This window comes from Cnephaeus nilssonii, assembly GCF_951640355.1.
Source record: "Cnephaeus nilssonii genome assembly, chromosome: 10".
Taxonomy (NCBI): domain Eukaryota; kingdom Metazoa; phylum Chordata; class Mammalia; order Chiroptera; family Vespertilionidae; genus Cnephaeus; species Cnephaeus nilssonii.
Genome location: NC_137081.1, coordinates 20,071,933 through 20,086,425, shown reverse-complemented (window position 1 = coordinate 20,086,425; position 14,493 = coordinate 20,071,933). Strand labels below are relative to the sequence as shown.

Below are 14,493 nucleotides of genomic sequence, written 5' to 3'. Positions count from 1 at the left end.
CAGCATTTTGGAAACAGAAACCAGCTTTGAATAGAAACCACAACGGAGTCACATCTGTTATGAAATGGCTTAGCCTGCTCCCTGCTCAGCCCCAACATGTTCGTATTGTCACCACTGTCACCCATAGTGCCTTCAACTGTGCCCAGCTGCCATGATTTATATGTCACCCTCCACCTCTGAGAACTTCCATTCTAGGAAAATATAAATGCACAAAACTACATAAATCAACACTAAATTGAACACTTTATAATTAACTCCTCTAACGAAAGAAAGCAACACTCAAGAAACCTACACAGGAACAATTATAAAAAATAATTTATATTTGATCTGATAGAAATTATGTGTTTCACATGAGTAGACACTGTTGGGTCAGACGACATAAAGATCAGGTTTAGTTTCCTCGTGGGTCTTGAGACGGGGCAGCCCTGCAGGTGAATAGCAGGACAAATAGGAATATATAATTTACCAAGGAGAATCCAATGAAGCAACTCAAAGTAGATAACCTACACATAGATTTTTTTTTTTAAATGAGCAAAGAGAATGTTCTATTGTAGAGAAAAGAGCTTTAGTTGTTTTAAGTTCATACAAGAAGTAGACTGTACTCACGCAAAAGAGAAACATTTATTAGGAAAGGATGGTGGGACTCTGAGGGCCTTTCTCCCTCTAAAAAAAACAATCAGATACTGTTAATAATGTTATAATACTGTTATAACAATAAAAAGCACTGTAAATAACACTCAGCTACAGAAAACCCAAACACACCTCACTGCTCCAAAGAGAAGATGCTGCTAAGACACCTTCAGTGCTGGAGTCAGTGGCGAAAAGACCCTGTGATTCGGGCTGAGTGGGAGTGGAGACGGTTATGCCTGGTCAGCCTGGACCTCAGGGGCATCTACCAAAAGGTAAAATTATGACCCAGCAATTCTGTGTAGGGAAATTTGTCTCAAAGTAATAAAGCTACGAATATATAGATGATGCTCATTTGCAGAACTATTTATAATAGCATCACAATGTCCAATACCAAGGGTTAAATTATGAAAAGTATCCATGGAACTGAATGCTCACAAGCCACTAAAAATGACTTGCCCTATGACCTACATGTTAGAAAAATAAACAAACTGTTCATAATGGTTTTCACTGTTGGCGGGTTTAAAGATGATTTTTTAAAAAATATATTTTTATTGATTTCAGAGAGGAAGGAGAGGAAGAGAGAGATAGAAACATCAATGAGAGAGAATCATTGATTGGCTGCCTCCTGCACGCCCCCACTGGGGATCAAGCCCACAACCCAGGCATGTGCCCTCGACCGGAATCGAACCTGGGACCCTACAGCCTGCAGGCTGACGCTCCATCCACTGAGCCAGATCAGCCAGGGCTAAAGATGATTATTAAAATGTTCTTTATAGCTTTGTCTTGCCTACCACATCTATACATATAAAAAGCTAATATGCAAAGTGTCCCCTTGGGAGTTCAACCGGGAGACTGGGAGTTCGATCACTTGCTACTATGTGCGCTGATGACCAGGGGGCGGCACGGAACGAAGGAAGGCCCCAGCTGATAGCCAGCAGCCGGGGAGGGGAGGCCCCGGCCGGCAGCCGGAAGGCCCTGATTGGCCCTGATCACTGGCCAGGCCTAAGGACCCTACCCGTGCATGAATTTCATGCACAGGGCCTCTAGTCTATATATATAAAAGCCTAAGCGACTGGTCGACCATTTGACTGGTAGCTACGACGTGCACTGACCACTAGGGGGCAGACGCTCAACGCAGGAGCTGCAGAGCTGCGGTGACTTGGCAGCTGCAGTTCTCGGGTGACACACCCAGAACCAGAGAGGAGGGAGCCCGATTCTGGGGTGCGTCACCCGAGAACCACCCTCTCATAATCTGGGACTCCTCGGGGGATGTCAGAGAGCCGGTTTTGGCCTGATCCCCGCAGGCCAGGTCAAGGGAGCTGGGCCTCTAGTTTATATATAAAAATAGAACCTTGCTTAGTAGCCCAGGCAAATAGTGCCATGGAGAGAGAGCTGTCACACTTCCTAGGGGACAATGACACAGTTTTTTACAGCCTGAGCCTGCTGTCGTCATTTACAAACCCCGCTTTTTCTTGATACCATCTGGCCTGGCTACCTCACAGACTATATGATATAAACTCATCACCCCTTCATGCACATTTGCTGAAAAATCTTGAACTATTAAAAGTCTTGAAATATGTTACCAGAATATAGTGCTAAGAGATGCATGCGTTAGAGCAGGGGTCCTCAAACTTTTTAAACAGGGGGCCAGTTCACTGCCCCTCAGACCATTGGAGGGCTGGACTATAGTTTAAAAAAAAACTATGAACAAATTCCTATGCACACTGCACATATCTTATTTTGAAGTAAAAAAACAAAACGGCAAAAACACCCGCATGTGGCCCGCGGGCTGTAGTTTGAGGACGCCTGCGTTAGAGGGACAGTCAAGTGGTATTAAGTTAGGTCCTCATAAATTAGGTCCTTATAAAGTTTTAGTTGTACAACTTGATAATTTGACATCTATATACACTACAAAGAGATCATCCCCAAAAGTCTAGTTGCTCCTCCACCACATAACTGACTGCCTTCACCCCTTTCTATATGGCTTTTCCAAGGCACATTTTACTTCTTCCTAACTCTCTCCTTGTTCCAAAAATATTCAGTCACTTCCTTAGAGTATCTAGATCAGCAACAGAGATGGGAAGAAGTGATTTGCCACCCCGGGGATGTTTGGCAACATCTGGAGACAATTCTGGCTGTCACAACATGGGGGCACAAGTGGCATTCAGTGGTAAAGGCCAGGGATGCTGCTACACATCCCACAATGCACAGGACAGCTCCGCACAACAAAGAATTATCTAGCCCAAAGAGTCAGTAGTGCCAAGATTGAGAAATTCCAACCTAGATGAAAATATGGCAGAGAGTGAAAGGTTTGGTTAACAGAATAACACAAACTGCCTCTCCCCCCGTCCGCCTAATCCTGACAGCAGGCCAGCATCGTGTGGAGTCAACGTTACGGAAGAAAGTGGCTTTCACACACCTTCATAAGCAGCAGACTGGACCCATGGCTCCTATTTTTATTATTAATTCATTCAAGTTCTACAGCAAATGCAGAGTAATATATACTAGTTAACAGTTAAAAGATTTGCTTTGAATATGTCACTTTAAAGATGTAAATGCTGCTTTAAGAGGTCTGGCTCAGAAACACATATTTCAGACCCAGTACGGGGCCCAGTGTGTGGCCAAGAGTGCCTGACCAGGCAATGAAATATTAACAAGACAGTCACCAAGAAGCTTTCCCATTATACCTTTAATGATATAATCTATCCATGTGCAGTTTTTGTCTAAACAATCCGGGGTACAGATTTAATTTTAGTTATGGCTGTAATATTGGAACCACAGTACTGAGGTCTATTAACATTTTTCAAAAGGAAACAAGGGTCAGCAGTATGGGAAAAACATTTCATTTAAGTGTGTCCACAAATGGCTCTCATATTTATGGGTAATATGAGCATAAGATCAAGGTTTTTAAGTAAAGGACTTTTATTTTTAAAGTTGGAGCAAATGACATAATCCTACTTTGGAAAATGTAGCATATTACTTGTAATTATCATATAACTTGCTACTCCTAAAACAAAGCAAAACTTGAAATGAGTAGACACTTGTGTGTGTTTTGTGGGGAGGTGGAAAAATTAAGTTATTTTTCAAATGCTACTAAGCTCCCCCAACATTTGACAAACTAGCTTTCCCTAGTTTCAGTATAACTCAAAGCTTCTTTTAAGCAACGAAAGCTTGTGAAACACAAAGACTGTTAAACACGCACTCCTGTTTTCTCAATCTATACAAACAGAAGTAGATTTCCACAACATCACCTCTGAGATCTCTGCCTTGTTATGAGAGAAAAAGCTACTTTTCCCCCTGCACTACTTCCTCCCGATATTAGGAAAAAGCTCATTGCAAATAGATGGAAGGAAATTTTGGGGGGCCTTCCCTCTGTCGGGACACAAAACCTGGGCACAGAAGTGCGTGAGATGAGACAGGGCGCTTACACTGCTCGTCAGAATAATTTCACATGAAGATCTGAAGCTACGCTGAAGCACACACACGCACACACACACATACACGCCTGCTCGCAGCCAGGACTCAACCAGCCAAAGTGCTCAGGCACAAGCTCAGACCACCCCAGAAAGGGATGTGGATGGCTGAACCTCCTTTGTTAACAAAACTGCGTAGGGCAGCCTGAGAAAAGGGCATCGGCTTACAGGGCATGTCTCAGCTTTGCCAGCGCTTCCTGCTGGTACCCACTGGCCTGTCTGCATAACTCATCTCCCTCGGTTCAAAGCTCTGCCCCACAGCCACTTAGAAGACAGGCAGTTTCCGCTGAGCTGCTCAGGACACGCTGCGGGGGGTGCTCCCTCCGCCTTGCCCAGGAGCCCAGGAGGCTCTGGAGTGCAGTCCTGACCATCAACAGGTCTTCATCTCTGAGAGGCTGGGACCACTGCATCAACCACAAGTTCTTTAGCAGGATGGTAGGAAGGAAGTGGAATCGAGCACTACAGCTTTGAGCAGAGATGCTTTAAGTCACATCCATGGCCCACCGTCCCCACCCTGCAGCCCCGGCTCTCCTTGGACCCTTTGCCAGCCAGAGCAAACCACAGCGGGATCTCCAGGCCGAGTGGGCTCAGACTCCTAGTCCACTCTCGGCAGGACTCACCTTGAGGAGGGGCATAGCTGCGCGACAGCGGGCCGTCTTCACGTTTTTGAGGAAGTGAGACTCATCCTGAAAGAAACAGTCACATAGGTGAACAAGGTCACATCCCGTGTAGAAGGAAACAGAGCCCACGTTAAGCTTGACCCTAGCAAGCGTCATGTTGAGGACTCTTCCCTCAGCCCTTTCTCATTTAGACAGCTGTAGGCCTGGGAAAGTTTCTCCACCACATGTTGGTCAAGTCACTTTCTCTCTTTGAGAGTTTTCTACCTATACAGTGGGGTTAGTGACTCCTCTGTCCTACCCACCTCACAGGCTGCGTTGAACAAACTGCTGAAAGGTGGCTTCTTCTTTGTAACACACACACCTAACATCTGCCCGGCACTAAAGCAAAATGTGCTGTAGACCCATTGTGTGCCCTGCAGATCCACTATGTGCCCTACACTGGGGCCCAGGCCTCACCCCCTAGGGGCTGGCAGGATGTCAGCTACACTGACAACTGATCAGATGATATTATGAGTGCTGTCACTGAGTCAGGCGTGACAAAGTAGTGTGGGAACTTGGACTAGGGAGGAAGACAGGATTCCTGCCATGCTTAGAACATGGAGCCTGGTTATTTATAGCTCTACATTCTGTGCATAAGCAAACTAAAAAATGTCATGTTTTCTAAAGCTCAATGCGGAATTAATACATTCTTAGTATCTGGGGCAAGTTTTTCTATTTTGGTCACTGTTGAATTACTTGCTATGTGACTCTGAGCAACTATTTGACCTCTCTACAGTGCCAGTTTCTCCATCTGTAAAATGGGTATAATACCAGCACCCAATGTAGTGGGTTGTCTTAAACAAGCTAAGACACATAGAGCCCTTAGACAGTCCTGCCACTTAATAAGCACTCAGCGGATACCAGGAAGATCCTGGCTCTAAAGATTTAAAGATGACGTATAAGACCCATCCCTCAGTTCTATTTCAGCTAAGATGAACCAAAAAAATGAGCTCAAAAACACAATATATGGGAATGTGAGATGAATCTCCAAATGTCACTGCATGTATTCCCACAAACCTGGGGTATAACATTTGTACTCCTGTGTGAGGATAAGCCCATATTTATAGCCAAGAAAAAGGGTTTTATAGAGAAAGTAGCACAGAGTCCAGAGATATGGAAGGGAATGGACCCTTTTATAAATGGGTAACAACGGACCACTATTATAACTAACCACAAGGAGTAGCTTCTCCTTCATATATAAAAGTGACATCTCAGGACCGTCACTTTATTCCCTCCTTCAACATTCCTCTGGAGTAGGGGGAGGATAGGGACCTTAATTCACTGAAGAACAAACCATCCATGGTGGTAAGTCATTTGCTAAAAATCACATGGCTGATTAAGTGTTGAGTCAGAAACAGAAATGCAGGAATTCTGCAGCCAGACGCAATCCAGCTGTGATCAGTGACTCCACTTTGCCAGCTTCGTGCCTACGGGCAGATTATGTAAGCTCTCTCACTGTCAGTTTTCATCAGCTGAGAAATGGGACAGTCTCTGCCCAGGGGCCATTGTAAGATCAGCGATTATACATCAAGTACCTGATAGAGGAACACACATGAGAAATGAAGGCTTTAGTCTTCCTACACATCACCATCATCCTGGGGTACTTCTTTCAATGTTTTTATTTCACATGATTGCTGACATTTTTTTTCACCACAGTTGAATTTGTGCCAAACCAGAAATGACTCCCTCAAAGATTAGTTATTTTTTTAGCTTATAAAAAATATAAACATTTAAGTTTGCTTATGCTATCAACACAGTATGATTCTCATGTTCAAATCAAAATAACAGATCCTTCTCTGATTGCCACAGTACTTGGTTCACAAGTCTATGAAAGCACTAAGATGTATTCTAATGACCTGTGCATGTGTCCGTCTGTCCTACTGAACTGTCCTAGTGCACAGCGCTGCATGGGGCTCGAAGCTGGTGCACAACTGCTAGTTAGATGAACACATGGATGAATGTACTTCCCAACCCCCAACAGCCAGCCCCGTGCTCAAAGCACAGAGTCCCTACTGCTCAGAGCGCAGGTCCCTTGTTGACCTGTGCGACTCAGACCCCACTTCCTGGGCCTCCTAAAGCTCTTTCCTTTCTCTCCTTCTACATGACACGCGCACTCTAATCTTGAATATCAAGATTTGAGAAGCCACAATCAGGAGAGAATTCTATTTTTAAGAGAAGGAAAACACCACTAGCTTTTAAAATTCACGTATTTGAGTAAAAAAGAACCTTGTGTATCATCTGGAGGCATTGGGTTTCGCTGTTTCACCAACAGGAACACGGAGGGTAAACGTCCATTGGAAATCACCCATCAGAGGCTCTGCCTCTGAATGCCGGTTAGTGGTTCCTGAACTGGGAGTGGGAACTGGACAGATGGGGCGGGGGCACAAGAAGCTGCACACCCTCCAGAACTTTTTTTTCTGAGCCATGGCACCCAGTGAGTGCTGACAGGGGGCACGGACCAAGTCTCCCTAGAGACCAAAAGAAGGAAAGCCAGTCCCTGAGAAGTGTGCCGTCACATCTGGACTTAAGTGAAGTCATCTTTTAAAAAAGGACTTAGAGTAAAGAGTGCTTTTCTGGGAGGGGAGGGAGTGTCCTTCTATTGGCTGGAAGAAAACATATGAACTGTTGGAACAGTTCTGAGCTGTTCTGAGAAGAGGGCACCAGATGAAGGCACACGGCTGGAATTCCCGGAGCCCCGGCAGTCCGGAGTCCACACACAGGCCTCCACAGCCGACCTCACATCGGGGAGAGACAGGCTTGAAACCCCAGTGCAGACCTAGTAAATCGCACTTCTCAAAAAGATCCCCTGGAATTCTAATACGTAGTCAGGGCTGAGAACTGCTAATTGAGAGAAATGAAATGTTGGTTCACCACAAAATGAGACCATGATTTCTGTTCTCCTAGAGACTGAGTCGGACTCATGAGAGTACAGGTATGAAAGAAGAAAGTTTCCACTGAGATCAAGTACTTAAAGACTTTTCCAAGTCACTTACAATGATGACAACTTTAAAAGGAGTTTTTAGCTGCTTTTCCAACTTGCTCAGGAGGTCAAAACTGACAATGTTGACCAAACCAGTTGTCAGGCGGTCCTTGCCGGTCACCACGACATTGATGTGCTCTGGCTTCAGAGACGGCAGCCACTGAAGGAAGGCCTGGGGATGACAGCAGAGAACAAACCCAAAATGATGACCCGGGCCGGCAGCTACCGGCTGTGACCACAGCCGACCCGCCACTGCACTCTCACTGTGGACCAATGTCACAGCTCCCTGAAAAGCCAACGCCCCTCCACGCCCTCCCACAGTGGCTGTTACCATCCCCCAAACAGCTGCCACCTCCATCTTCCTCTCACCCACTCGCTCCCCTCACTTTCCCTAGCAGAACACTTCCTTCCTGCGTAGCAAGTGTAGTCAAGCAGCTACTCTGTGGTGCCTGTGGACTTCACGTCTGTGACCCCTAACTAGACGGCAAGTTTCTGCAGAGAAAGAACGTGCCTCTTTTAAGAGGAATTTTTAGCAAAGCTTGCTACACTGAAGGCACTAATGGTGATATTTTCTACAAAGCGCCTGCTCTCTCCAGAAATGCTGCCATCTCTAGCCAAAGCCAGTACCGAGGGTCAGCAGAGAGCCACCCAGTGCCTCCGTGGCGGTGTCCGGGTGCTCTCTGGCATGCCTGGGCTGACACGATTCTGATATAGGGAGTGCCGGTTCTTTCTCCAGCCTCATCTGACCACCTGACCCTTCCCTAGAATTTCTGAGGGTGCTGTGGGAATCTAACACACAAAATACATGTGTCGAATCATTAGTTTCTGGAGGTACTGACAGAATTCAGCTCGCAGGACAGGAAAAGAATGTGGCACTGTTTCAATGCACCCTTTTAAAGTTTCGATGGGCACGTCTGGGCACCAGGCTGAGCAGCTGCAGGCGGAGCTGCTTCTTCCCCAGGGCAGCTCCTGGGGGCTTAGGAAGAAGCCAAGGTGTGACGAAGCCGACAGCCGCCACAGGCAGCATAAGGCATGGGGCTTCCTTCTTTATCAAGTTGGCTTATCTGGATTTTTATTCATGTCACAGAACCACTCTGATCCCTGGATGTATGGCAGACAAAGCTCGAGGCTGACTGATAATAAAGCTAAGTTCATGTCAGATTTTTTTAGCCATAAAGGTACCTGGTAGACAGGGAACATCCTGCCCTCACCCCTTTCCACAGAGAGCAAAAGCTCTGAGCCAGGAAGTCCGGCACACAACCTCTAGGCTCTGCACTGCTCCACATTAGCAGGAAGTGTGGAGCTTGCCCTCTCTGAGATCAGTGTTCTCATCTGTAAATGGGCTAATCTCTCTTGCACCTGCTGCACATGGCTACTATGGGATTATGGGAACTAAAGGAGGAATAATATTTTGAAAATTAAGTGCAGAGTACAGACAAAAGGTGCTACTAACAGGAAGTGTCTGCCAACAGAATGAGGTGAGTCTGAGCCCTGTGGCTCCGTGGCTTCCTTCCCTGAAGGTAGAACGGGACTCTACTTTGGAGCCCATGAGCGCAGGCTCAGGGGGAATCTCCTTTCCATTCTGCCTTCAGCTGAAGCAGGACTTTAAATATCCCAGGCCCCGTCCCCAAGCTGTTACTTGATTCCTCTAACCCTGAGGAAAAGCGTCTTTGTTAAAATCCGAACACAAAGAGCACAGACCTGCTCCCAGGTGAATCGCACAGATGAGGGCACCACCACCAGGAGCGGCCACTCCTTCTGGTAGAAGGCGGCGATGCAGATGGCCTGGATGGTCTTCCCCAGGCCCATGTCATCAGCAAGCAGCAGGCGGCCTCCTTTTGCGATGGCAAAACTGGAAGCAGACAAGGTAAGGAAAGGAACACACTGATCCCTGGATGTATGGCAGACAAAGCTCAAAGCTCAATGATCTGAATTCTGTCAGTACCCCAGGGGCACGAGTTTACCTGCCACCACGTAAAGTGATACGTGTGCATGGCTCGGTGTAGGCTGTGCGCAGTCAGCATGGGCCCTGCTTGTGAGAAAAGATCTGCTCCCCAAAGAGGGGAAAGCAGGAGCTAATCAGGGAGCAGAATTATAATTTAAAAAGGAGTCAAAATCGGGAAGATGTGAAGTGGTGGTCAAAGGTAGGGAGAAGCTCTGTAAGATAATCAGGTCATAAAAGTCTGCAATAAGAGTCACCCTCAGCCCAATGCAGGCGAACCCGGGGGTGTGCAAAGACAGTGGGAAACGGTCTCCAATAAGGGGCTGGGCGGGGTACCCTTGTTCACACAAGAGATCTACCTAGAGGGGAGGAGAGAAATTAGAGATGAAGATTAGAGAGGATGCTGTGTGCAAAGGGCAGAGGGAAGGAACTAGTAAAGACACCATGCTGCAGAGGAGGTGGCAGCCAGAGGACAGGGTGGAACAGGGAGTTTATCTAAGAGGGAGCAGCAACCTCAGCAAAGGTGCTCACTAGTCAGCAGTCTCCAGGCCCCAAGCCTTCCAGTGCAACAACTCTTGCTAATGGTTTGTAAATAAGGGTGAAGTCCACTCTTTTGAAGCCCAATTTGCCAGGCTGGAATCCCCATTCCACCACTCAGAGGTAAGTTATCTGACCTCCTGGTGCCTCAGCCATAGATGGGAATAGCAACAGGATCTACCCCAGAAACTGTTTCTAGGATTAATGAAGTTAGTAAGTAAAGCACTTAAAACAGGGTCACAGGAATGTTCTCTTATAGCTACTATTTGACAAAAAGGCACAACAGTAAGAATGACTTGCTCGAGTCATGTGATGACTCAGTGAAACGTTGAGGGGATCCCGAGTGCCAGCTGTCTGGTCTCCTGCTCCACACACCCATCCCCATTCAGATGATTCCTGAAAAATTGATTATCTGCTCAGAAACTTGGTAATAAGCAAGATGACTAACTCTTTTTCTTCCCTTCTCACACAGTAAAGACAGAGAACGTAATCTCTTTTAATTAGTAGCTGGTTTGGCCGACAAGAACTCTAGGCTGCACACGGCCTTTCTGAATTGCCTGGAAAGGCCAGTGTTTGACGAAGGTGGAGAATGCACATGCAGACCTGTGGGTGGCATGAGGCCAGCACGCCTGGGCTCAGCAGCACACGGAGACAACGGGCGTCACATCGTTGCACTTCCTTGTCCTCCCAGCAGTCACAACAGCCCACCCAATGAGAGGGAGCACCCCAGGCCGTGGCCACCACGTTCCTTCAGTGGGAAGGCAGGGAGCCCAGTGGCCCGCCACCTCACCTCCCTGAACAGGCCTCTTCTTGGCACACCTACCTCAGACCTGGGTTAAACCTCTGGACCATTTCAGGATGAACCCACAACTCAGACGGAGGGAGGGCAAGTGTGAAAAGATTTATTCCCTATCTTACTTTCTGATTTACAAAACTGGCAGCCAGGGCAGCCAGGGAGCACCGAAGCACTTCAGTCTATCTGGTCATGTTCAAAGCAGAATGGACTCTGAATTTCACAGTCTTTCCTTTTTCCCTGCCTTGAGGTAGCCCAGCTCAGGAACCAAGTGGCCAAAAATGAGAACAAAGCAAACACCTGGGTAAACAGAGAAACAATCACACAGCTGATGCCTCCTCTAAAGGGCAGGCTTTGTAACAGAAGCTCTGCCCTCATCAGAAAACGTGATTTAAGCCCCAATTTCACTGTGGGAGCTAAGAGACCTTAGGCCAGTGGTTCTCAACCTTTCTAATGCCGCGACCCTTTAATACAGTTCCTCATGTTGTGGTGACCCCCAACCATAAAATTATTTTCGTTGCTACTTCATAACTGAAATTTTGCTACTGTTATGAATCGTAATGTAAATATCTGTGTTTTCTGATGGTCTTAGGCTCTACAGCAGCGGTTCTCAACCTGTGGGTCACTAGCAGGGTCACCTAAGACCATCGGAAAACACAGATATTTACATTACGATTCATAACAGTAGCAAAATTACAGTTATGAAGCAGCAACGAAAATAATTTTATGGTTGGGAGTCACCACAACATGAGGAACTGTATTAAAGGGTCGCGGCATTAGAAAGGTTGAGAACCACTGCCTTAGGCAGATGGCTGTCTGCCAGAGCCTCGATTCACTGGTTCATTGAGAGACCATTTAGTCATTAGAGGAAGCTGATATGTATCTAAGAGATTTTACTCCATAAGTATAAGGGAGTTTTCAACTGAGTTCTTACATGCAAAAACAAAACAAAAAAACATGTGGAATTCATAGCCCTCTTCCCTCAACACCAGAGAATGAAAGTTAAAATCTGGATTTAATTAGAAAGTGTTGAAGAAAGGCTGTAAGTACCATAGCACTTTCAGAGCCCTAGAGAAAAAGATGGGAGCTGCTGGCCCCACTTTGTCTCGATGCACACTGGCCCGGTGCCTTGAACAGTGCCCCAGTGGTGAGGAGATTAACTGGCAAGGCCAGCAGGTATCACATGGGCCCATGGATCTCTACTGGAGCCATGAAGAACTTGATGCTGAAGTCAGAGTGGGCAACATTGTCATGAAGGAGCCAGAGGAAGTAAAGAGCAAAGGACAAAACTGCCTTGAGTCTGGGTAAAACGCAGCCCAAAGGACATCACAGATCACAGCAGATGCAGGACCGAAATGGCAAAGTGTGTTACCTCAGAGGAACAGAGGCTGAAGGATAGGAAGAGGAGAGGGTGGGCGGAGCTGGGGCCATGGGAACGCAGTTAGGTGTGGCTGTGCCAAAACCACACCCAGGACAGAACCCTGTCTGAGATAGTAGCCGAGCTTTAACTAAAACACCACAGTGGGCGGCACACAGGCAGACTGCCTTTGCTCGCCAGTGCCATTGCAGTTCAGTTCTTCCCATGCACAGGGCTCTTCTCCAACCATACTGCCTACCAACACATCACATCTAGCGCTCATATTTTTGGATGGACTATCAAGACCTCCCCCCTCTCCTTGACCTCCCATATATTCACTAGAAGGCAAGTTCAAACCTGTTGTTTTGCTTCTCCCAAGAAACTCTGGAGAAAAGGACAGGTCAGGCCACAAGTTTATCTTTTTTCTTTCTATAATAAGTGCACCCTAGCTTTCTTTTGGAAAACTACCACCTGCCACTCTCAGGCCAAGAAATTCTTCTGGGGCAGGCCTATCACCCAGCCTCACCAAGACTTCAAGCTCCGGGCCACAATGACTGATTAGGTCCAGATCCATGCATTTCAGTGTGGGATTCCGAGGAAAGAGGTGCTCCTGCTGGGATGCTGGGCTGATGGCTGTGAGCTGGAAGTCCCTGGCAGCCCCAGCTGCCACACCTGAGTAACATCAGGCTGAGAATAAAGCAAACTAAGAGGAAAGCAGAGCTGAGAGAGGGACAGAGTCTGATGAGATCCTTTTAGATTCTGGGTTTTCTATTACATGCACTGAGAAATCTCTTTGTTCAACTAGTTTGAGTAGGTTTCTGCACACCTGCAACGCAGAGCCCTGCTAACTCACAGAATTTGAAATCAGTGGTTACACTAGGGCTCTGGTAACAGCACACCTGGCTGTTTAATGCCTAACCGCTTCCAGACGTCTGTGAAAGATGAGCATTCACAAAAGAAGGAGCATCTGAACACAGCTGGTGGGGAGGGATGAAATGCGAGGGAAAGGGAGCAAGAGGAAGACCAGGCACCTACTTGACTCCAGCTCTCTGGAAGGGCAGTAGACTGGACACGAGCTTGGGGTCTACTCCAGAGAGGTCGGCCTCAGGGACATCCGCTGTGAGACAAAGAGACGTCTTCTCCAGCTGAGAAGCAAAGGCCAGGGTGAGTGTCTTGGGCAGAGGATTCAGCTGCACTTGTGGGAGGCAGCGCACCCTTTCAACTAGAAGGAAGAAGAGAGGCATATGAATTGGGGTGTTATGTCCAAGAGATCCAGGGGTTATGAAATACAAAGTTCAATGGCTGAAATTCTGCTGCATGCCAACTTAAAAAACTAACTGGACAGAAAATCAGGGCTGATAGACGCGTGCTAGAGAACAAGTCTTCCCTCTCTATTCCTTAATTTCTCCAAATATGAGGGCAATCAATCACACAAAATTGATTTTCTATTCTACACAAACACTAGAAAGTAATACAAAGTGATTTTGTGACTGATCTTTTTTTTAACCTAAAGTAATGTAAAAAAAAATTATCTTAGTATTCCCATTCAAATAAGGAAAAAAAAAATCAGCCCAGAAAAAGCAAGAATGTAAATGAAAAAATCTTGTCTCCTTTCCATTCTCCTCATGTTTTATTTTGGTTCCGACGTTTGAGAAGTCAGAAAACTCTAAGTCACCTGCTGTCAACAGGCAAGGAAGCACTGAGCTCCACACAGAGAAGATGCTAGGCATTTCTGAGAAAGATCAGTAAGATGGTACTTACTTCCAAACAACAACAAAGGGCAAAGTCCACGCAAAGGCCACAACTGATAATGCATGTGGCCCTGCACACTCTTGACCCTTTCAGCAAGAGAATGATGACCTCCCTTTGAGAGGTAAGTTTTACAGTAGTGATCTCAGTGGTGAGGCAGCCAGAAAATCCATTAGTCCTGAGGTGGCCTGCTAGCTCCCTACTCAGCCTCCAAAGCAGGTGCTGGCAAGCAAAGGCCTGTGGGCCAAATCGGCCTGTTTTTGTAAATAAAGGTTTACTGGACAGAGTTGTGCCAGTTTGTTTATGGATTATCATGGCTGCTTTCATGCTACAGAGTTGTATAGTTGTGACAAATACCGCATGGCCCACAAAG

General features: G+C 46.6%; 1 protein-coding gene across 2 annotated transcripts in view; it reads right to left on the bottom strand.

Moving 5' to 3' along the window:
• Positions 1 to 14,493, bottom strand: part of SMARCAL1 (SNF2 related chromatin remodeling annealing helicase 1) — a 48,504-nt gene that overhangs the window by 21,707 nt on the left and 12,304 nt on the right. For both annotated transcript variants that reach the window (XM_079782800.1, XM_079782801.1), the window contains 4 exons: positions 13,407 to 13,593; positions 9,444 to 9,594; positions 7,756 to 7,914; positions 4,724 to 4,789 (listed from right to left, as the gene is read on the bottom strand). In XM_079782800.1, coding sequence (XP_079638926.1) covers positions 4,724 to 4,789; positions 7,756 to 7,914; positions 9,444 to 9,594; positions 13,407 to 13,593 — 563 coding nt within the window. The remainder of the gene's footprint in view (positions 1 to 4,723; positions 4,790 to 7,755; positions 7,915 to 9,443; positions 9,595 to 13,406; positions 13,594 to 14,493) is intronic.